Below are 25,648 nucleotides of genomic sequence, written 5' to 3'. Positions count from 1 at the left end.
TAATAGAAATTATTTATGGAAAAAAAGGCACTTTTTGGTTGGTGTTCAGAAACAACCATGTAAGACAACGCTACAATAACCTTCAAAAGCTGTTCCTCCTGCAGCTGCCGGCGTCTCTGTAGTTCTTCATCTTCCTCCTCTCTTCCACTTGATCTGCGTCTCATGTCAGCTCCTGTTTCCATAAAACCACAACACGGAAAGAACTTTTTACATCAGTATTAGTTCAAAGTACTAGTCAGTTTGATTTACTGAATAAAGAAAGCAGTATTTTCTTGCAGACTCAAAAGCCTTTTTCAAAACTTACCCTTAATAGAAGCCACTCAGTCTGCCCTATGGCTGGGAGCCTTCTACTAATATTAGCACGAAGATAAACAGTACGTGGGTTCCCACCAAGCAACAGTCTGAGATACAAAAGCTCCCCATCAACTTAATAGAGAAAAGGAGGTTAGCTAGTCATGGAAATGTGGGGTTTAAGGGCACTGGTACCTGTTCCAATGATTGAAAACAGGAGGTCTGATTTACATTTATACTTCTACCTAGGCTCACAAAAGTAAATCTGAATTAACATTTCAAATGAAAATTACATTACTTTCCTAAATACTCATATTTGGAATGAACATGGCCTTATTTCTAGTCTAAAATAGAGTAAATTGATTTAATGGATCCTTTAGATAAAGCTAAAATGAATTAAGACCACTTAACTTTTGAACAAGTGTTCTAAATTTTGGGTTCTCACTTTTTATTGATTAATCTTTATTTTCTTGAATATTTATGAGAAATGGCCCGATTAAGACACCAAGACATTTCAATGAATACATAGAATATGATATTGCCGAAGGTAGGCAGGCACTATATACATTCTTTCTTCACAGGCTATACCCTAAGGCAGTTATGCAACAATCCTAGAGGAAACAAACTTTCATTTGAACGAAGACTAAATTTTGGAACTAAATTATCAGGTTTGCTAGTAAGGGGAAAGACAAAAAGTTACAAAGAAATTAAGTCTTTGTAGTTAAATTATATATTATTTTGTTTGGTGTTTCAGGCTTTTGCAAAACCTTCCAGTGCAATAGTAGGAATACTCCTTTTTTGATAGCTGAGTTGAGTTCATCTCTGTATGAAAAGTATCAGATTCAGACAACTGGATAACAAACACAAAAACCTGGTGCTCGAAGGTTTGTTTTTTAGTGATTAATAGTGTACGGTGTCTTTCTATTTCCGAATGCAAAATGGCCATGAGCATTTTCACACATACAGTTTCCAAACAGTCTTGTTTAGTTTCTCAGGTGTAACAAAATCACCTGAAAGCCAATTTACAAAGATGTTTTACTTGAAACAATCAGAAGTTGTCATCCATTGCCTGGAGACTGAGCTGACAGCCAACATTTTTAACAAACCTTCCACCACGGACAGATGGCATGATAATGCTGCAGTTACCACAATAATGCTGCAGTTACCACTCTCTGTCAGGAGAGTTTTAAGTACCTAAATGTTATCCATGTTATTGTAAGGTTTCTGAGGTTCCAGTGCTACTTAAATGACACTCCCCGAAAGTCCTGGATGTGCCCACTACATGTCAAACCATTGAGCTCTGCCACCCCAGACCTCCTCTCCCAGCCTCTCCATGAAAAACCTGCTCCAAGGAAAGCCATAAAGTCCTACACAGAAATCTAAAATGGGCAAGACCTTCAGTGTTTCTGAGGCGACTTTGTGAGTGACCTAGGGTAGGTAGTTTACTTTATACTATGTTTTACTTGGGGTCAACAAAATCAACAGAGAAGATAAATACAGTATAAAAAATGTTAAGAAATGATCATGTATGCGATTTAAAGAAAATAAAATAAGATACATGTAGTGCAACAACACAGAAGAAAAATATATAGCCTGTAGAAACAGTGATTCTGAAAAACATGAATTTTTTAGCCTACTTACCATTCCACTGCAGTCATTGCTTTTTGCCACAGAAATAGCTATGTGGCCAGAAGTAGTGACATTTTCCATTAAATGTTTACTACTAGTTTAGGATTAAAGGACTATATAAACAATAACTGAAAGAAGTCAAGCTTGCATGACATATCCTGTTTGTAAACTACTTAATGGGAGTTCACTATTTGTCTGTGGGTTAGTATCTTCGTGAACAATTCCAATGTACTTCTGCAAAACATCTTCTCCTCAGCCCTGTTCAACAGTTATAAATACATGGACATCCAGACGTTTCACCAGAAGGACTACACTTTGCAGTGAAGATAAGGGGTGGACACAGTCCTCGCTGCTGGGTTTTACAGAGTCAATATTAATCTACTTTGGTTATGAGTACCTTTTAATCCGCATCACTTGTACCATCTTTCTTTTGCATACCTACGGCCGCAAGGGAGGGAGGACCTGGCCAGTGGTCCGTCTCAATCTTTGGTATCTCGTTGGGTGCTGGTGCATGGGCTGCTGGGAACTTGGAGGACTTGATGATATCCTCAGAAGACTTGCTCTGTGCTGCCAAAGCAGCTGCATCTAGATGGCAATCAGGGAACTTAGCTATGTAATAATCTGTATCAATGTAAAGGTTTTCCTTATTTTGGCAAAATTTTATGCTTTACAAGAAGTTCATTTTCAAAAGTGAACATGTTCATGTCTTGCCTTTTTAACTGCAATTTGAAGCAAAGAAATGTCTTCCTCCTGCTAGTATCTTGTGACCAAACCCTCCTCCCTTCCCTCATCCCACCCTCAAAATAACCCCAAATCAGCCTTGGATTTTACTACGGTTTTACGTTGTTAGAAAGATTAAGCAAGAGTGAGAAAATTCAAGCTAATGGTGTGCCAATATCTCCTGAGGAGATCTGACTATTAATGAAATGCTCTAATATGCTGGCTCGTCTTCCCTCTAGGGCAAGAAAACCGAAACAGTTCAGAGGGACAGCACTAGCTTCACTAAAGCTTATTATTTACAGCTTCTGTGAAAAGCTGTAAAACAAAAACAAAAAAGAAAAACCTGAAGCAAACAGATACATTTATTTAGCCACTGGATTTTTTCTGCTTATGTATTTTGTAATTAACATGCAGTAATAAAAGTAAATGTGAATTTATTAATAAATACTAAACTCCATTCAGATGACCTCAGCAGGGAAAGGGATTTCCAGTGAAACGAACCTCACCAATAACCCAGCTCAGTAGTGTGACACACATTTAAGATTCTAGTCTGAGCTACCATCTCTTAAAATCATATGGGGATGTGCATTGTGGCTTTCACTTCTTGACATAAAAAAAATCCAACCAACTTCAGTTTGTAATAAAAATAGCCCTAACTATGTCTTTTCTGCAAACTATTTGACCAAATCACCTTAACTTATACGAGGACATGGTTCTCAATAAAAGATTCATTTTTAACATGTAAAATGTTCACTAGTCAAAGTTGAGATTTCTAAGCAACACAAGGGATTGAGATATCCTTATTGCCATTAATCTATGGGCATTGCTCATCCAATCCATTCAAGGTAGTCTAAAAACAACAGTATTAGATGTCATTGGGAAGTCTGCGAATTTTATGATAGGGAAACTCTTAAGTATAATTACAAGCATGTAAGAATGGTCAGTTTACAAAAGCATGACTTCAAATAGTACTTACATATTAGAATTGGTGATGTCAGTGGTTAAACATTCACATGTTAATGGGATGTGAGGAGACACATTAAAACCATAAAAATAAACAAAAATAATGTTAAGACTTTCTAAAATGAGCATATGGTTTCAAAACTTGAAAAGGAAAAAGGAAAAGAAAACGGATGTAAAACCACAATTTTGTTGTTCTTTGGATGCTCGCTCTTGTCTAGAGAGAGGATTTCCCTGTATTTCTTAATCATTTTAATCAAATGGCTCTCAGCCAATTGTTTATCTAAAATGTATAGTACTACTCATTCACTACTTGATCCTAAATAAATTTCACTTAATAGTCTGCAAAGGGAGGCAAACTCAAAGCGTTTAAGAAGTAGACATATCTGTCTTTTAGCAAATTACATAAAAATCTTCTCCTATTTAGTTTTCTTTTCACAACAGAAGGGTAAAAGTGGACACATTTACTTATATTTATAATACTTGCTCAGCAGTATTAAAGGCAGTTGGCCTCTACCTTTGTTATTTCAGGCTTGCTAAAACCACGACTAATGTAAACTTTCCAGACTATAAACACTATTGTCCAATTCTAATCTAAACACTGGAAAAAAAAATAGAGTATACTACCTGAGCTGTTTTACAGGGTTTGACAGTCAAATTAGCCCTGTCAGTGGTAAGTAACCTATTCTCTTCAATAAACTGAAGATTCTTAGTTAAAGCACAGGTACATTTGGAATTCCAGTCTGATGATAAAATGTCCACCTTTGCTGATGAGATAACGAATTGTACATTTTTTGTCTAAAACAAATATTTTCTGTGAAGTTCCTGTCAGAGAATGGACTGTTGCTAATCCATTTTACCACGACGAATACCTGTACTCTGAAAATAATAAACTTAAAGAAGTGAAATGCAGAAAGGCATTACAATGCTAAAGAGACAGTAAAATCCCAGTTAGCGGCAATTTTGCTATTAACATCAACATGGCCAATATTTAAACCATATGATACAAATCAAACAACATGCTTTAAAACATAGTCAATCAGCAGGACATGCAATAAAAGTGGTTTAAAATTTGGATTTCTCATTTTTAATGCTCATACATTAAATTTTATTTGTTTTGCACTAGTCTGTGTATCTTAGTTTAGTTGACACTGATTTTGAAATAAAAATAGATCATTTACCGTGTTGTTTGTAGATTGGTGGTTTTCTGTAAATGTTGATGCCTTGATCTGTGAAATTAAGTAGTAAAAAAAAGTGAATAGGGAAACTACTTCGGCTATAGAAAAAGATAACTCCAACACTGAAACAATAAACAGACCAAATCAAGGATGTAGCACAAGAAAAAGCAGGAAACTAATCCTAGTTTTACACAGAACCAGTTTATTTGACAAAAAGAAAATAAAAGAACAAGTGAAAAGTCAAAGATGTAACATGAAGTCCTTTGGAGCTTATTCTGTAACACATGGATGCATCTAAGTCATGAACAATCCATTTTAAACATTCAGAAGACTGTTACTGGTATAAAAGTTAGAGTGGAAATGCAAACAAACAAGAAATTCAATGTTGAAGATGCAAGCAATTTGGGGAAAACTACCCCAAATAATTTCTGTGGGAAATTGTGCTTCAGCTGTAACAACTCAATTTCCTTTCCAGCTGACTAGCTGGACTGAGTTGAGGAGAATGCAACGAGCCTACAGTTCACTTTAAACACAGAGAACAAAATAGCTGCCTGATACGCTATTTCAATCAGTCAGCAACAGGTAGACTTCACTGAATCAAAGGGATGCTTTACATGATGTTAACTGATATAATGCTAATTCTCAAACCACAAGGAGAGATCTTTTGTATTTTTTTTTAATGTAGAGACCACTATGTTGCCCGCTATCAATGTAAATTAGAATAAAAGCACTTCCCAGAACTCTAATGCAGTAAATCTACTGCTTGTCTAAAAGATCTAATATTTTCCAAAACAATGATGTCTAACAGAGGAAGTTGTTTGTTCAGAAAACTCACAACACTTCATGTATTCTGTACAGCTAAAAATACATAAGTTAATCCAAAACTAATGCTGCAGTGCAAAATCAAACTCAGACTCCTATTACAATTTGTGAGTTACCAGAAACTAGAAAATTCATGTCAGAAAACAATTTTGCTATTTCTTATTCCCTTAAAATTTTTTCAATTACAGTGGCAAAAAGATCAAAAAAAATTTTAGAAAGACGTACTATATATCACAGAGCCAATTAAAGTACAAGAGACAACTTTGCCTTTGGCTTTAAGGCAATGTAAACCTAGAAATCTATGGAAATAGAGGCAAATCTTACTCTACAGAACCCTACATCCTTGACTAAATAGTCAAATTCATTGCATACAAAGACACCACAATATTTCTTTCTCATATCTGTTGTGCCTACTTGAATAGCAAATAGGTATAAACACTACAAGGGTAGTCATGCAGTACTTTTGTGCAGGCCTACATCAGAAAGCTAGAACATAGCTCCTTCTGCAGTTGCACTGTGCCAGCTGAACAGGATCTCTCTCCCACCAACCAATCACTCCCACCAAGACAGAGATTATTACTCAACAGAGCTATTCATGCAAGTGCACCTTCATTTACGCAAGTCAACATGAGCCACATTAGCATAAGCAGCTCAAATAGCCTGCTTTAGCCAAGCCAGCTCGTACTGACTTAACGGGAGAGTTCACACAAACAGTTTATCTGCCAGATTTGAGGGAAGGAGAAGGAAAAATAATCTTGGCAGTGTGAAGAGTACTGACTGAAGATGACTTGAGGAATAACTGGATAGAGTAAAGCTTTCAGCTAGCACTGCTGCAGTCAGAAGATGTATGTCCACAGCCCAAGGGACACATACCCTCTTCCCATCAAAATAAAAAACAGAGGATCTTCTCACAGGCTGGAAGAATTGCGCAGCTGACTTTAAGAGACCGCCCTTTGTAGACAGGACGTTTTGATTCACACATATCCTTGCAGATCTGTAGGTCTCTATGGGGACACCAAGCCAATTTATGAAACAAGTACAGAAAAGTCTTCACTCAGTTAAAAAGAAAACTACATTAAGCTAGAACTGTTTGCTTCAAGACTGAAGCAAGTCATGACAGGACAGACAATGAACTGCATATGTAATTGTTCACTGGTCAGCTCTTTCCTGCATGCCACTGTAAATCAAAACCAATTCCTCCAAAGTTAGCAGAGTTACACTGGTGCTGAGCTAGTGCAACTGGGAGAAGAATCGGGCCCTATGTAACTCATGTCCACCTCATGGCCTGTTAACAGACCCTGAAAAACAAGGCATTCTAACAGTTAAATACCTGATTGACAAAACAAGGCATAAACCATGATGCATCCCAAGAATTTCTTAACACAATACTCCTCTCAGCAAGCTCAGGAGCAGGCAGTCCCCAACATTGTGTGTGCATCCCACGGTAAACAGCGTGAAACAATGGAGACAAGACAAAAGTTACAAAGGCTACATTCTACACTGTGACAGGACACCGAGACACACACTGTGCCAGCTCCTACCTGGAACATGGAAATGTTTAGGGGCCTGAGCGTAAGTTGGAGTGAGAGGGCGGCTGTCTGGCCGATAGGGGACAGGGGAGTTCCGACCGCTGGACGGCTCATTGCCTCCAATGAAAGAATGGAGAAAACAAAATGAGAAGAGGGAGAGCTATAAAATAAATAAATAAACAAATAAAAAAGCCCAATCAAACCCAACCAAAAATCAGTGGAATCGAAACTTCCAGGGAGGAAAGCAGTTTGAACCAAAAATATAAATGCAAACAATAACACCATCTGGCAGCCCTGCTGACATTGCTTTCTGACATTCCTGCAGAGACAAAGCTTCATGTTTAGACCGGAGTTGAGTTTTAGCAGCTCCCACTCATTCTGATGGCATGCAGGTAGGAGCTCTGTGCTGGTAGCTGATGGTTAGATGAGCAAGGTGGAAAAGAATAACGGAGGGTCATTTGACAATGATTTAGTATGTAGGCTGACATTCGGGGTTAAAAGTCACAGGCATGGAGCATAGTAGTTTACATGCAAAGTCAAAATAAAACCACCTTCCAAGCAGGTAAAAGCAGGTGTTGGCAGCTACTACAATACCCTAAATCAAAAGATCACAGAAGCTAGAGACAGAAAATAGCTGTTGGGCACCGGGCCCATATCACAAGGCATAACTGTTCCTTACATACTCTTTCACTGGTTTAGCCCTTTGATAGTAAATTTTTGATACCTTAAGGCAAAATAATTTGTAAAGGAAAGCAGCCCACCTGATTGTGGCACCACAATCACTGGTGTCACCCAAATCTCTGTCAATGCCAAATTTTGTTCTAATAACAATACTTCGTGACTGCTGATTCAGTAAACCTAAATCTAATGTCTAAAAAATTAAGCTTTATTTATAAGATTATTCTTATCAGAACCATTTATTTGCCTTCTAACAACCCACCATATTAATCCAACAGTCCTGAAAGATCCTCTGGCTGTCAGGACCAGAAGGCTGCTACAGAACTATGCAAATTGATCCCTAAGGATCAAGACTTAAGAGCCAGATTTCTAAAGACTGTGTATATACCATAAAAGAATGATGTTGCCTTTTACTTCATGCATTTCTTCAAACTAGTGCAAACTGTCACAAGCAGAAATAGTCTGCCTGAGTTCTCATTTTGCATGGGTGTGAGTGACCACAAATATGAAGGGTTGGGGAGCATCAACCCCTTCAATTTATTCCTGCAAAAAAGAATAAAAAATCCAGCAGAACTTATCAACAAACCAAGAAAAAAGTAGGAGACAAGTGTAAGAGAGCTATAAAACACAACAGAAAAGAAATTGCAGGCCTCCTTTCAGCTGCAATTTCCTTGTCGCATTAGAGCATCTGAAACCTCTGACTCAGCACACTTCTTATTTACATATTGTTTGGTGGGAGAGGAGAAAAAAAATTTTTTACACTCCTCTTTTACTAGAGGGGTCACCTTTTAATCTAAAAGGCACTAGAAGGGCAACAGAATGTTCTTTACGTATCTTGCTGTGCCATGTATCCTCTGTCAGCATATGAGTTACATTATTAACACGCACATGCTTTAAAAACTACACACACACACAGTTTGGGGGACTTGATTGTACAATTTGTCCAGATGAATGCATGTCACAATTCTGTATATACCAATTTGATACTTTGGCCCTGAATGACTTATTGTACATTATATCTCCCAATATGCTGTTCTGTCACCCGCAGAACATTTTGGGTCCCATGATGTTGAGTTTCTGGTCAGATAACAATCAACACTAGACTTACTAGCTTTGAATAGCAGAATGAATGATTATTTCAAGTAACATTGTCGTATCTCAATCTATTGTCCTTTAATTGGAAATTCCAACCTTGTCTTCTACTAGTCCATCCTTAGATATTTTACTGTCAAGGCATTTCAAACTTGGTTAAACTTATTTTACTCGTCTTTTATTTCTAAGAAGAGATTATAAGTTATTTTTCAGAAAAAACATTATTTAATACAGAAAAACTCCAATATTGGGAAGGTTTGAAGATACAGCTCATTCCAAAATTTATAACCTTTATGCACACAGGTCATTCTGCCTTCCAGATTCTGTTAGCAATGAATAAATTCAATGAAAGAGAAGAATCAAGACAGATTTATTGAACTGTAGACTGTCACAGGAGAGAAGCCACAAGTATGTTTCACCTGCTGGGAGATGATAGTCAAAATGCTTACTTGTTTTTTTACTTTTCTTAGAATGTGGACATGTTAATTTTACAAGGCTTCTATCACCAGCACTGCAAATATAGGGAAGAGAGACTTCTTATATCTCTTCTTTATTTCAGCTAGACACAACCAAGTCCATAAAAGTATGATGGCTAATCTTACATCTGGTACACTGATAATTTGTTTAGAGAGAACTTCTAACATTATATAGTTCATACAGCCACAATAAGACTGGTATGATCCTGCACATGTCGCTTTACGGGTGTTTTTATTGCATCGTATTTCCTTGGGTTCCTGTACAGTGTCAGTCTTTCTAATGACTCTAGTACAGAAAAAACTTTCTAGGCTTGACACTTCCTCACACTTTCTGAGATGGCAGGCTCATTAACTGTAACCACTGCAGGAGAGAATGGTATATCTGTTTAGACTCTCATTAGATCATCCATGATGATCACCCTCACAACGAGGCTTAGAGTACTCCAGAAGCAGCTGTAAAAACAACCACTGTTTATGAAAGAAGAATTTTGTGTTAAAGTTTATGTTCAGGAACATGCTTCTGCATAAAATCATGAATATAATTGTTTCAGTTTGCTGTAGTCCTCAAAAATCACTGAGTTACGTAGAAAACCAAAATGTTTTGGTCCTAAACTACCAAATATTTTTCTGAATCTTTTTTTTTTCTTTTTGTGTTTATTTTACTGAAACAAATCTGTAAAATCTATGTAGAACTGCTATATTTCAGCTGGAAAAAAACACTAAGTCTCAATTTTGCTAAGAACAGTTGTACAGCTTTATTTTGAACAGCTTTAAGGTTCCAGTTAAAATAGTTCTAATGAGCATAAAAGTTTAGGAGTATCATTCTGGACTTTGCTTGGGAATTTTTCGGATTTTGTTGGAAAATGGCAATACCTTGAGCCAAAAATAATCTCTAATAAGCAATGCAGATCTAATAGGCATTTGTTGAACTGTAGGCAGTGCGTAAAGGTCCAGAAAAGGCTAGCAGCTGTGAGTCCTTCACCTTAGCAGAGTAATACAGTCAAAAAAGATAGTTCAAGGTGTCTCAGAAGCACAGGCAGAGTGAACTCAGATATATCTCAGATGATATGGGGCTGGTACAACGGAAGACTGGAGGAATTGATAGGCCAGAAGTTGAAGAGTCCTAAACAGTTAGGCCAACTACTGCTGTGATTATTATAGGAATGGAAAAAGCGTGTACAATGACAGCTGCTCCTGAAATTCTAGCAATATTTTCTATCCTATACACTGGATCTCACAGATGACAACATCTGGCTTTCTAGGTTTGACACAAGCAAAGTACATAAATTAGATATGACTGGTTTGCTCCAGCAATCTACTGTCTATGAAAACGTCTAGACTGTCCAGGTTTAGATCTGATCCTGTCTTTCCTCAGGATGAAGGACCCTGGTACAGAACCAATCTGGAATCAAACCCAACGTAATGACCTGGAGAGCATCCCCCCTCCTGGGGGTTTTGCTGCTTGAACTCAGGTCTAAGCAAGAGATTGTGCAGCTGAGAGCAACGATCTGCCCTCTGGTGACCTTGGAAGGAGCTCTGCCAGACAACTCTGCTGGGAGGCCTCAACAAGGCTGCCTTGCTCCCTTTCCCCTTTCCCTTTGGAGTTGCTTTTAAGCTAAGGCCATATTGCTGGGCTTTGCCCAAGCTCCAATTCTGTCACAGTCATGCCTCAGACCTCACTGACCTGGACCCTGATCTGTGGATTGACTTCCTGGCTTGACCTCAGACCTGCTCCATCAATATGGACCTGCATGGTGATCACTGGCTTGTGTCTGCCCTGGTTAACATCACTGGACCTGATCCTAACCCTAACTTGCTGATGCCTTTCCAGCTTAACCTCAGACCTGCCTTGTTACCAGAGATTTGTCTGGGGATGTGGACTCTTGGGTGAACCTGGCTACTATCCCTGGACCTGCCTTGGTCAGCTTGCTCAAGGCTATGGGATGGGCCCTAGCTGGCAAGACTCCTGCCCTGACAGCCATGCTATCACATTTGGCTGCTGGCTCTGTTCCCTCAGGGAGCAGGTGTCAGCTGCATGACACAGAAATTTAAGTGAATGAAATTTGCAACAAACTTCCCATTTTTCTTCCACTTCTATTGAAGTCTCTTACAAAGAACAGCTCCAGTAAATACTACAACATACATCACTATAGAGCTAAACCATATATATAAATATACACATATATATTATGATGAAGGAGGGGAAAGGACACAAAAACCTGGAATTTTTCTGGCAAAGAGAAGCACACTGTGGCCAATATTTTTTATAAGCTGTTTTGAAGAGCAGCCAAAAATGGCATAGCATCTAACAGCCATCTTGGTAGTCATACATTCACACTTCCAGCACTTAAGACACAAGAAAACTCTCAAGAAACTATGCAGTGAAGACAGTGAAAATGAATGCACTGCCTTCTCTTGCTCCTCCTCAGTCATGCACAGATAACACAGTGATGTAAAATGAACTGCAAAAAAAGTAAAAGAAGGAAAACATAAAAAGGAAAGGTAAAAAGGAGAAGGAAGAGGTAAAACAGAACTTAGTAACTTAGTGGAGAATGAAAGAATGCTACTACAGGTTATTTTAATTTTTGCAGGATATCACAGGAGATGCACAAAAGAAAGGATTTTGAAGTGAATAAAAATGATTGATCACACTCTGGTCAGTCTTTCAGGAAAATGGCACTGTTTTTCTTTTGACTCCAGGATATAAAACATCTTGTTAGGTTTCTTGCTGAAGGGAATAAATACTTTCAAGTTCAAAGAAAAATTGCATTCAACTGAAAACGATGCAGCACATCATGACCTGCAGTGGTCAGGGATATAATTGCTTCACTAATATACAGCACAACATAATGCAGGTTCCTGCTGCTTTCAAGAGTTCACCACTAGGCCAACCTGTGATTCACAAGCTGAATTTAAGGAATCAGGCCAAAAAACCTAGTACGCAACCAAAACTGAGCCTTCTGTCAACTTGTGATTTAGTTGCTGTACTTCTGAACCAACCCAGGAAAGTGAGCTCTACAGCACTTGAAAGCCTAAGTCCCTTTTAGATTTTGTCAGACTACCATTCATCAGCTTGCCTAGATGTATAGCCCATATTTTCCACACAGAACAGAAAGTCCTAAAACAGCTAAAGCATGGCTATGTTCCAGAGCAGAACTCTCAGCTGCTTCTGCAAAACCTTGGAAATAGCTATCACACACAGAGAGTACTGGATTTCAGAGACTGCCTGAGGGAAGATTATATAAGCAAAGCAGGAATTCGTGAAAACCAAGCCCAAATTCATTATGAAAGTGGGCAGATTCATTATGGGAAGGTCTGCGCGACTTACGAAGGACTATGGGAAGGGCCTTTCAACTCAGAGCACTTTTTACTCAGACATCTTACAGAAGCTTTGCAATATTTTGGAGTGCCTCTGAAAAATTTTAGGCACATGACATGAAATCCTGGCTCCAAATGAGAGTTTTGTCTCTGAGTTCATTAGAGTCAGGGTTTCTTTCATTTATAGACTTGTTTTCACTCTTTCATAGCAGAGACAGAGCACTATCAAGACATGCCCAAATTCAATGGAGAGCCCATGCCAATTTTCCTGGCTTGATGAAATAAAATAATATACACTGGTGCAACACGTCATATACTACTTTCTTTATCATTACGATTTTTGGAAATCATGTGTCTCTACCAAAGCAGCTATGGCATGATCCACACTTTGTGATTCCTAAAGAAATAAAAGATAAAGTTTTCAGAAATATTTACCTTACAAGGTTACACACAATTCACCTCCCTGCTAAAGGCTCAAGTGGCTTTGAAAGAAGATGACCAAGTACAAAGGAGATCACATGATGCCTCTTCTTTGAATCAGCACAAGTGTGTCGCATCAAATTAACCCCAGACAGGGCTATAGTCCTCTTTTTAGAGGTATCCACAAGGGTCTAATTCTCTGGTAGGCATAAAAATGCCACTTCCAAGGGTAAAGACAGTTCTTTAAACTTTGGAAAAGGATAACCAGAATACCCAAGGCATCCCCTTATGGATAATAAGATCAAGAAGTCATTAGATGCAACCAAATCAATCTTTCTTCTCTGCTGCACAGATGTAAAAAGGAGGTACTTGAATACATGTAGCATACAAGGAAGACAAATAAAGAGCCATGTGGGACACTCAGATCAACCCCATCACTGGATAACAGAATATCTAGTTATAAACATGGAATAGTGAAAGGTACAGTGCAACTGAACTTCACCCAACACTACTTGAATGTCAAAAAGCACCAAACAAAACTGTGAAATCATACGCTGGGCAAGCTATATTATCTCTTCCTATGAAAACATTTATACTTACATGTTGTAAGAATAATACAGTTTATTTAACAAAAATATTACCTCTCCCTATAATCTTGTCTTCCTTTAATTGCATATGCACTGGTGGTGCATAAATGTGTACACATACTACATGTGCTTTCTGACTACATTTGATTAAGAACTATCTTCCATCATAATCTTTTTATAGGAAAAGCCAGAGCTTCAGGAACATTATGAATTTTTGTCTCAGGTTTGGGTTTTGTGAGCACTTAGCTGATCATTTACATACTGGCCAAATTACATAGGACTTCAGGCCATTTTGTCCTAAGACAATAACCTGCATGCAGAGATCGCTTTACATTTGTATCATACATCATTGCATGTAGGATAATTTATTCTAGCTATACTGCCTTTGTACCAGTGAAACAATTTATACAACTGTCTGAAATGCACTAGTTCAACTACAAACCCTTCCACCCAACATTTTGCCTTTTGTGTGGTATTATAGGTTTTAAGACAGTAGGAACCACTATAATCCTCAAGTTCAGGCAAAAGGACTAGTATCTACTGAGAGTAGGTTAAACATGCATATTTTTAAGAAAAGATTTGATTGATTAAACATTTTAAGGGATGTGAAGAAAAGAAACCTTTTCAAAGCAGTTTCAAAAGCTACCTATCTCTACCTTAAACAAGTCAGAGAAATGAGGATGATTTTGCCTAATTCCAATGTCCAATTATAGGACCTTATTACATCTGTCTGTTACAGTGGAAAGCCTTCTGCTACCATGTATTTCTTTTACACAGGTACATAGATGCTGAACAAATCACCACTGAATCTTTTCATTTGATAGTGTTATCAGATTAACAGTCATAATCTTTTCACTAGGAGGACTGGAATTTTTTGATGGTTCTTCTCTGAAGCTTTAGCAATTTTTCTTATATCACCCATCCTGCTGGGACTGTGTAACTAGCATTCCACTGTAGGGATGATTCAAGTATCTAACACCTCTACTTGCACCTGCTGTTCTATTATTTATCCATCCAAAAACTACAACAGTTCTTTCAGCTGGAGCATCTCTTTCTGCTCTCCTGATTACCATCCACCAGAACCTTTAAGTCATTTTTACAGCTACTGTTTTCCATCAGCTTGTATAGATGAACAACATCCTTTAGAAATATACCTTACATCTGGTTACAATGAAAATGGCTGTTATTTTCCTGCACATTGTTCAGTGAGAAAAACAATGTTCTTTGTTGACTGCTATTCTCACAGTCTTTATGTCATCAGGAAACTCTGCAATATTATTGCATGTTTTCTTCCAGATCATTAATAAAAATACTCAAAATGTCACTTTATCTATGTATTTTTTTTATATAAATGTCTGCATTTGGCTCAATGCTTTAGGGGAACTCAACTTGCAGCGATGTTGAACGAAGCCAGACTGAAACACAGTCAGCAGTGTATTTTTGTTGAGTAATCTCTTTTCTCCTCAGACAGAAAAAACAGAATGGAATGAAAACTATGGGTATATTCCCACCACATTAACTTAGGAGCTCCAGGTCTCCTAGAGGAGGTGCTGCTTCTTCTCATTCTAAAATTAGGAGACCACTCTCCCAATTCAGACATGTAAATTACAAGATGTGAATACCTGCCACTTGCCCCGACTCCAGTGTACCACATCCTCAGATGGTGAACACGGTCACATGGACATGAAACTGAGCTTTGGAGAGGTTTGTTAAGATAAAACAGCTGAAACTAGATCAAAGAATCCTGTCCAGGCATATGACCTTTATGTAAAATTTTCATGAAGTGGTTGATTCTTATAATGTTTTGTATGCATCTACCCGAAAAGAAACATACCTGTCCCTTTCACTATAGTGGCTGTAATCCTATTTGGCCATTTGTACTGATAACTGAGCCACAAACATAATCTTCACAATAGGTGCTCTTCTGAAATCTGAAAACAATACTCATGGATTTCAAGTTCTTCTGATACATCTGTTGAAGAAGCTATTTTCTCAACAGAAAAAGGATGAAAATGCCACTTGAAAGAATGTGAGCATTAATTTAAATTTACAGCAAAGAAATATTGAAATTGCAAAGTTTATGGATTAATTGCATGCTGGAATGAGCATTGTATCTATTTTTAAGGGTCCCAATCTTTTAAGTTTGAAGGAAGATTTTTTTTTATAGCAACATAATAGGAAAGTTAAAAGTGCATATTAATGAAAATAATCAGGTAAAATACAAGACTAAAATCAGTAATGGTGATTTCAGTGTTTGAAGAGATAAAATGTTGAAATCTATTAGCATTTCTTGAAAGTCCATGACAACAAGCTCTTTGCATCTCTTTTTAATGATGTCATCATCTGCATTAATCAATGATGCCAGAATATAAATTATGCTCAGCTTACTCAATTGGTTTTTTTGAGCTCTTACAGGTAATATAGGCTATGACCTTCTCCCCCAACAGAAGAGAAGACAAAGCCAGAGAGTGCTCCAATAGAAGCAAAGGCAAAACCACCTTCATAGAAAGCATGAAAGAGAATTAAAAGCTTAATGAGCTGAATGAGCTCTTTGAAGAGACACAGCATGAGAACAATAAACCTCTCACCAAAAACCAAACCATGAAAAGTAAAAGATTAAAAAAAAAAAACAGAAAGGATGAGATCCTCAGCTAGTATAAATCTGTGCAACTCCACTGCCTTCAGCAGTTTGCTGATTCTCACTAGTTGAGGAGAGGCCTACTGATTAGCTTTTGTGGGGCGCTAATTATTACCAATACAACTAATAATGATGAATATTCTTGTTGCCATTGATCTTTGTACAGCATGAATTTTTTGTGTGTGTTTTTATCACCTTGATTTCAGGCAATATTTGTAGTCACTTCATGCTTTAAGAATGTGGAAATTTTAATTAAATCTGATATGCCACTTGTTGTATGGATTGTCATGTGCTGTTCTAGAAAGAAGCTAAATTAAGCACATATGGGTTCTAAACAGTAAATGAAAATGCTTTCCTGTGTATTTCTAATACGTAATCGCTTAATGACTCTTCAACTAGGGCCCTTAGAAATGACATATTTCCTCTGAGAAAGGACATTATGTCTACTCTAATATAGCTGTAAGTGTAATGGCACATTTCGAGGCATGCTCAGCTACACAGCCAATGACAACCTTACAGAGATGCACCTTATTAGCTTTGACAGAGTGGTAATAGATCTCCACTCTGAATGGTACTCCCTGGAGAGGCCTGTCTCCTTACCTTTGACATGGGGGATGAAGTGGTGTCGAAAGGGGGAGTTGGGGCGGGAGTCATGGTGAGTGGAGCTGATACTGCTAGTGCGCAGGTATGACAACTGCTGCACACCAGTAGAGAGCAGCTCTGCAGCAGCAGGGAATCAGGGGGCAGGACAAAATGAAAACAAAGAAAAACAATAAGAGAAAAGCAGGGAAGGAGGCTTCAAAGAAAGAAAAAAAAAAGCATTGAACAATTAGGATTCTGAAAAGTAGGAAGAAGAAAAGGTTAAAAGATGTACCAAAGGGTTCATAAAAGTTAGACAGTTACAGGAAGTATTTGAAGAGAGGCTCAAATTTGTAATCTTTTGCTACTTTAGCATAACATTCATTGGTTTAATAAGCTTCTCATCTATGTCTTGTTATTAAAAAGTAGCCTGTTACCATCATGCAAACATCACAAACATTGATGCTCAATTAGTTCAGAATGCAGCTGTTTTGAAAAGAGCCTGACCAAAAAACATCAGCCAAGAGGCACGCAAGTTGCCTTCTATTGTTTTAAGACATTCCAAAAATGCTGCCAACACCAACTAGGGCACCATGGGAGGAAAAAGCTGCAAACTTTTTCAAAACTTGTAACACTCAAATTGTTTAAAGAGCTTTATGCTGACAGCATCAATATAGTGTTTCACTTCTCGCTCAAGGGATAGGTGGAAGCCAAAGAGAAGTTATCTGGGGCCACTAAGTTTATTCAGAGAGAAACTGTTCTTCCAAATAGCATGACAATAAGAAGTGGCATTAAGAGAAAAATGGTAAATATATATGTCTTATTATTCAACATGAATAACATCATAGGAAAATTACAGAGTAACATTAACAACTACCCCAAGGCAGGGTGGCAAAGATCAAAATAATGAATTCTACAGAATTACTTCTGCGTTCTATATAAGAAACAAAAACAGGTAAGCCAACGCTGAGATCACCTGAAGCGATAAGCTTGAACGAAAGTCTTCCCAGAATATCCCACAGGTTGCAAACTTTGGAATATTTCAGATCTGGATCCGAACTCTGTGGCTTGGATCCATCTGTCCATTACAAGAATTATATAAACTGAGACTGCTTCTGAGGAAGGTCCTTAACTGAACAGAGACAGTAAAGTAATAATCACTGAAGTTTGGAACAAGGTCTGGTTTTGTTCATATCCCTGATATAACTGATATAAATGGAAAAATCCCCACAGAATTGCCAGAATCAAAAGAAAGAAGTTTGCAGCTTTTTCTTACTTTGTCAATCTCCTTTGGTTTTAGCTGTAGTGTCATCTCAAAACACAACCATGTTGTCAGCACTATGTATCAGACACAATTCGCTTCTGTCCTACCTCCCGTGAGTCCTTTATATAAACCATTCACTGACAGACAAGATTAGCTGCTTTCAGCCCACCCCCACGGGAAATCGCTATAGCATTCAAGTTTCACAGTGGTAGCTCTACAATAAATCTTTAATTTTAAAAATGCCGCTCTGATTGTATATGGGTTTTTGGCATCCCAACCATTCATCTGTAATCACCAAGTAAGATGGAACTGCATGGTTGTATTACTTAATTTAAAAACAGGTAACAAAGATTTAGTTCATTAATATAAAGAATAAGATCAGTCTTGAACAGTATTCAACGAAGAGTGTTGATACATTTTTAATACAGTTTGTATATGGACGAACAGTCCAAGTTCATGTATTGCTTTCATATATACAGCCAGGAATTCTGAATGCACTAGAAATCTGAACACCTTGTACATTTTCAATATTGTACATGCAACTTTAATACTACTACATAAGTAACTGAAGTCTGTGTTTTTTAAAACTTACTTAGCTATTGCCTATGGTTCTAGTTAAAAAAAAAAAAAAAAAAGTAAGTAAAACTATCTTGGCAACCACAAGTCCATGTTTTTAAAAATGATGAGCAATTTGGAATATCTGGGGTTTTGCCTGCTTGAGATTCCATGGCTGCACCAAGCTTTAAAAGGTAGGTATCCAGCATTTTCTGAAAAGATGGCCCATCAAAAGGATTTTTAAGGAGGGAGGAATCCTACAGTAGTTACTTCTGTATAGTCAAGCTACAACTTTTTTTTTCTTCAAGATGTGATACTTTCCCCAAATGCCAGAATGAAGCTTATGATTCACCACTAAAAATTGTTGTTTACTTTCAGAAATATGCAAATGTTTAAAAAAATAATTAAAAACAAACCTAGAAGATCACTATTTATGATATAAGGCACACTCATTAATCTAGTGCACAAGATTGCCTTAATAAAAAGAAAATAGAGCAGGTAAAAAAAAAAAAAAGAACATTAAAACATGCAACAATTTTTCAATTCTAAATTTTCACTACTAAGAGAAACAACTGCTTTATGCCATTCAATGACATAATAAAGAAACAATACTTTTATGTATACTTCTAATGCAGTTGGTCCTTACCAGGTCTGTGGAAATGCTGAGGGGAACGTGACATGGTGGGTGTGTAGCTGTGGCGACTGTACACTGGAGAATTAATAGAGCCCTGACTAGTAGATCTGTGAATCATGCGATCTCGAACATCCGGATAACCCTGAAGGATAGAAGCATTTCAAAAGAATTCACTAATACATGTAAATGCACCTTATGCAGTTTTTAGCAGCACTTAACTTTCATGGATCTGAAGACATTAAGAGAAGCTACTGAAATAAAAACATCCCTTAAACTTTCAAGCTACTCCAGTATTACTGTTTTATTTTCTTTTTTTTTCCTTGTTTTTTTCTTTTAATCATCTGTACCAAAGATTCCAATCCATTTTTTACAGTCATTATCAGGGTTCTGTCTTGGAAAGTCCAAATTGCACCTGTTCTTCACAGCAGCTTCTATTAAATTCTATGTTATCCTAGATCCCCCCATGCTTGTGATTCCTTAAGGGATGCTGTGTTCGTAGTACATCTATCCTGTAGCTTACTGTACAGACGAATGAGCTAGTCTTCAACTAGCTAACTTGGAGGCCAGCAAAAATTCAATAGCTGCAACACAAAGTTCTCTGTAGCTTAATTTACCAGTTTTTAATTTACTAGTTTCTCACCTAGCTATAGCAAAGGGTCTATCCAAATTAGATTCCCCTTGCATCTGAAAACAAGACATCTGCTTGCAGAGTGAAACACAGTTTACTTAGTCTCTTGTAAAAAACCAAACAAAGCAAAGCAAGTAGAACAAATGGGACAGGAGTGATTTGAATGCATGAAAACATAGGACAAATTTTATAATAGCATGTAGCAATCACAGCAACTTTAAGTCAAACAAAAAAGCAACAGGTCCCACTCCCAAAACAGTAACGCTTATGCAATGGCACTTACACGATTTTGACAAATGACTTTACAAATATTTAATGTTACTATGATGTTCATAAAAGCTCGGGGGGGGGGGAGGAGGAGGGGAAGGTAAAGAAAAAACGAGGCCACAGTTATGTTCTCTTCAAAACAAAATTGCCGAAGTTTCAGTAGCAACCATGGCATATTATTTAGATGCTTTGAGCAGCATTTTAGGTCATGTAGATCAACTGAATCTTGAGATCTGAGTCCCTGTCTGTGCCACAAGAAAGACGAATACACAAGAAGTGACCGTTTCTGGACAAATGACTCTGCTTTGTAGAAAACAAAACAGTTAAAGCAGTATTTTCATTTTCTTGTACATAATCTGTCAATGAGAACTTTATGCTTTCTTTTTAGATTTAATTTTCCTTAAGTTTTAATTATCAGAAGACATGCCTACATGGCAGAGATGGATTAGACTAGTAACAAAATCAATATCTATACTTCATCCCTGAAATGAGTAACTAATCATAGCAACAAACTGCGCCCAAAGGTTCCACAAAACTTACTTCTGCAGAAGGGGTAGGAGATAATGTCCTTGGAGACTGCAAAGACATAAAAAATAAAGTTAAAGAAACATCTTTGCATGTACTGGGCAAGAAAACGGCAATCTAAACATTGCTGCAGATACACAGATACATGGCAGTATAAAATGGCAGTGTAGACATAACGTAGGCCATTATAATACTGAAAACTTATTTTTCTATAACGCTCAGGAACTGTTCCTTAAGTCATTGAAGCAACTGGGGGTTTCTGGGAGAAATATAACCGTAAGTGAGATTAATTCAGTCAAATATTATGCAACAACATTTCTGAGTCATCTAATCATTATGGTAATTAAAACATAGCTGTAAAGATCAAAATCCAGAAGTTATTAATTTAATAACCATGCCTGTTATGAAGAAACTTTTAAAGTGGAAATCAAAAGTAAATAGTCTTAACTCAGTGCTTTGCATGGCGTCAGGAATATAGAAGAACTTTCAAAATGAAGTGTATTTTTCCTCCAACACACACACTCTGGTAAAAGTCTGCTTCTCCCCAAGGCTTTACATTTCATACACTATCCTTACAAAGCAGTAAGCTGTTGTCATCAACATTTCTTTGATATGATCTCTCTTTAAATTAGCTACAGGCTCTTCCATGGTTACGCAAGGAGAACAGCTGGGAATTACAGCATCTAAATTGGAGGAATATCCAAAAGGAAATGGACATAATATTTATGAATAGCTTCTACTACAGAGCCAGGCAAACTGAGGCATGAAATACCTTTTAAAAATGAAGCATAAAATCATGCATTAGTTGAATACAAGAAAACAAGAATAAAGGCTATGTATGATTCCCAGTTATGTACTTTTAATTACAAGCCATTTTGAGGTTGGGAGATCAGAATTTAAAATATTTCATTTATGCAGTAAACTTCAATATTAGTATGCTAATAATGCAGTTGATTCTGCTCTATTATAAAAAGTACAAGAGTAGATGTGTAAAATGAATGGAGAATTTCTAGTAATAAATGTCCACGTATACACTTAGTGGTGAGAGACCATAAAAGGGGCTGGTAACATTGGGAATGCACAATATCCAAACAAAGGAGTGACATTTTTAGTCTGGGTACAGAACACCTCCTTTTCAGCAATAAAGCTTTTAAAAGCTTGTCTATCAAAGCCTCCTTCTACATTCTCGTTTTCCTAATCCTTATAATTGCACAAGTTCTCTACAGAAAACCGTCATTTTATTACAGGTTCAATAGCAGCAGCCATAAAAACTTTCCTATTCTCATGCAATATATCATAGACAGGGCTCTGTAGTATCATTCTCCACAAAAGCAATAAATGAAAACCTAAATCTTGCAATATAAATGAACAAAGCACAGTTTATGATGTGCTTTCCCTTGTTTTTCTACAAGTAATTTATATATTTACCATAAATAAACCAATTTCCATAATCTGCCGTGGTTGCTTAGATGCTATGCTAAAGTAATTAACTATTGTAAATGGTAGTCACAGGACTGTAAGACCGAGAAGACATCCCAGACAGTGATTTAATTCCATGACTAACCTTCCATATACTTCTACTTCACCACTGTCTGATATCACCTCTGTGCTTTTTGGAAAAGGGAACCTATGCCGCAGCCAACTTACTGTTTTATTGGGCACAGGTGAACTACCTTATCTCTAAATGTGCCAGGGAATGTTGTCAGAGAATGTTCTTTGCTGTTTGTAAGGTCTTTAAAAATTTGTCCTATTACAGAAGTTTTTACACTAGTCAGTTTGAAACACACTGTGCAACTAAAGTGACAAGGATAAGTTACTTCCAGAATAGCAAGCCAGTAAAAATACAAAGCGATGACTCTTAAAAAAAAAAAAATCTATATGGAAATCCTGCTCTGACCAAATTTATGGTGAAACTCACTGCAACAGGCTCAATGTTCTATTACTTTTAAGACCTAAGGGACTGTTCAGATACTTGAAGTCATATAGATCCTTTCATGTTCTGGGAAATTTTGGCAAATGCTATTTTGGCCACCTTTACAGGTATCATTTTGTAACAGAAGTTCCAGCACTTTCCATTTATTTCATTTTTGTTCATTTTATTCTTTTTGTTGTAGTATGAGTTGCTTGCTCTATTTTGAAATACCTATCATGTCAGAAGAAATACTTTACAACAGCTTGTTTTCAGGAGGCTGTTACAGACATTCAGTGCTTTCAACTGACAGAATACAAGATGCAGGTAAAATATTGCTTCTCTAAACATTTATGCAGCAAAAGTCAGAGCTGAAAAAATTCCTGTGCTGCTCAGGCTGCTAGCAGGGCAGAAGTAATGGGACCTGCCATTCTGTGACCTAAGTGTCAGTTTTTGGAAAATCTATCAGTAAATTAAGTGTCTGCCTCAGTAGGAGAAAGTTTATTTAGTGATCTCAAGAGAGCAGATCTTCTAAAACAACCCTAATGTACTAGAGGACTCCTCACGACCTTCCTTCCACTCCCCTCTCATAACTGCTGGGGTGTCTTCACAGTATCTAGCATGTCAGCTCCCACTAGATGGTGCTGTATGAAAACATTTTTCATCACAGACTTTCAGAAAAACAACATTATGATTTAATTGAACACAAGAGACTGTCAGTGAGAAACTCCTCAAAGCTATTTTTTTTCATTACAATAAAGAAAAACGTCTATTGCTGTCCTTTCTGACTTTAAATGGCTAAAGCGTCCCTGCAATTTGGGTATGTCCTCACCACTGGGTTAACTTTGGCAGCTCTTGCACATTTCCCTTGTATACTTAGGAATTACCTGAATACAGCGATGTTTTTAGTCAAGATGAAGGCATTTCTCAAGGTGTGCAATTCCCTGCCATGCCTAAACATGTCTTCTCCTTTGCTTTTTATGGATGATGGTGACTGATATAAACTGTACCAACATTAAGGTGTCACTGGATTTACCACAGTACAAACACAAACTAAGAGATGGGTCTGCCCCAGAAGGGATGGGAGGAGAAATAGGTACAAAGAGGTGAAGTGACTTGCCAAGGACACAGATATCAGTGGTAGCATTTGGTAGAAAATTCAGACCTCCTGAACTGAAGGTGAGAGCCCTTTCATTCCAGATAGTGCTGTCACAGAAGATTAATTGAATGTAATGCTGGTGAAAATATGGGGTAGGAAAACCCCAGAGCCTTTTTGTTTATTTCCCCTAAAAGTGTAACTCCAGGCAGCTTCCAACATACTGATTTATCAGAGAGTGGCATTCCCGTTAGAATTAACAAATTTTCTCTCAGTGAGATTAGTTCCTCCTCTGTGACCAGCCACAGAATTATGTCTGTAGATGGTTTTATGAAATGGCTTAGACCTGTTGGGGCTGGTCAGAGATCACCAACGTATCTCACAATGGTTTCCAATCAGATGTCAGCTGGGTTGACTACTAGCCTGAATTTGAGGGAGAAAATTCATTAACATAATGACCTGTTAATGTCTTATCTTTTTCCTGAGCTGAATAGTCTACTGAATTTCCAACTCATAATTTAAAAGACTAATCCTATAAAATACTGAAAAACAAAATATAAAGACTGAGATAACCCTGATTCACAAGCACAAGCTATTGCTCTGTTGGTGGGCAGGACACCAGACTAAGAGAAGAGATTAACAGTCACCAATCTGGGCATCTTTAGACCAGTGGTATCTGAATAATTTATTGTACTTTCCTCTTCCCCAGTTCATCCTCATACTCAGTTCTGTTGCTCTTAATAAAATCACAGAGACTACAAGGAAGTAAGTCCATTTCCACATTCATTTATATTTTCATTCTAAAAGTCTGATTTACTGTCAGATGGAATAACATGTCAGCACTTTCAAACCTACTTCAATGTCTGCATTGGAACCATATTAGAAGTCCACTGCAAGTACAGAAGTTCCCTTGAGAAAACTGGAGGAGCCCTACAACCTGAAAGATATCTTTAAATAAAAATTTAAGAAAGTATATCAGATGATTGTTTCTATTGTTGCAAGATAAAAGATGATAGTAGTTTATACCAGGAGGTAACTATTTCCATATTGCAACTAACCAGCTTTTCCAGGTGGAAAAGCAGCTGATGAAGACTTATTGCGTATTTTACCCAGTGTGTCTGACAAAGTGCTCTGGAAATATATTTCCATATGATATTTGTGAGAGAGCACACCCAGCTCTTGACACATCCTTTTCTTGACACAGAACATCATGATATTCTTCATGTTCAGTTGTGAGTATCAGTGCTTTAAAGTAAGGTGCCTAGTGCACAACACTAAACTGTTTTTTGCCTCATGTTCTGGACTTGGCTGTACCCAAATACCATAATATTTATGTGAGTTACAAGTACACACACAAACAGCCTGCATCCACCATTCCTCTACTAGTGCCTGATGTTAAGGTAGGTAAGAAACGGAGTTGTGTGCTTAATTCTGCAGTTTCCCATAAAAGGCATCATCATGGTTTTTCCCTTTAAATCCCCATCAAATAGCCGAAAAGCACTTTGAACACCAGCAGCAGCAGCAACAGGAGTGTCTATTAGAAACTGTTTCAAAAGAGAATAGAAGCATAGCAGGCTTTGCACAAGCTTATAGCAGAGTGGCTTGCTTGTCATTTCATTACCTCTCCAAGACTCTGTCTCTCCTGTCTGTCCTCGTAGGCAGAAGTGTAGAATGGCTCATAAGTAATTAGGTCTGGACGTTCAATGTCATATATGGCCTTGACTTTGGGAATAGCTGCTAAATCCTTGTAATCAAGGATCTCATTGTCTACTTTTGCCTAAAGGTCAAAGACAGAACATAAATTAACTTACATAAAAGCACTAGTAGTTTCTATTTTATATAATTTATGTTTT

The 25,648-nt window shown here is 37.4% G+C and overlaps 1 protein-coding gene across 12 annotated transcripts in view; it reads right to left on the bottom strand.

Annotated features, from left to right (window-relative positions):
• The window catches only part of ABLIM1 (actin binding LIM protein 1), a 216,306-nt gene that overhangs the window by 14,857 nt on the left and 175,801 nt on the right, over nt 1–25,648 (bottom strand). For 8 of the 12 annotated variants that reach the window (XM_062580665.1, XM_062580670.1, XM_062580662.1 and 5 more), the window contains 7 exons: nt 25,417–25,572; nt 20,806–20,841; nt 19,383–19,512; nt 7,142–7,246; nt 4,782–4,829; nt 2,359–2,505; nt 81–172 (listed from right to left, as the gene is read on the bottom strand). In XM_062580665.1, the coding sequence (XP_062436649.1) occupies nt 81–172; nt 2,359–2,505; nt 4,782–4,829; nt 7,142–7,246; nt 19,383–19,512; nt 20,806–20,841; nt 25,417–25,572 (714 nt within the window). The remainder of the gene's footprint in view (nt 1–80; nt 173–2,358; nt 2,506–4,781; nt 4,830–7,141; nt 7,247–19,382; nt 19,513–20,805; nt 20,842–25,416; nt 25,573–25,648) is intronic. The other 4 variants (XM_062580663.1, XM_062580667.1, XM_062580674.1 and 1 more) reach the window with 4 other exon arrangements.

This window comes from Rhea pennata, chromosome 7 (assembly GCF_028389875.1).
Source record: "Rhea pennata isolate bPtePen1 chromosome 7, bPtePen1.pri, whole genome shotgun sequence".
NCBI classification, from domain to species: Eukaryota; Metazoa; Chordata; class Aves; order Rheiformes; family Rheidae; genus Rhea; species Rhea pennata.
This window is presented reverse-complemented; position numbering and strand designations above follow the sequence as displayed.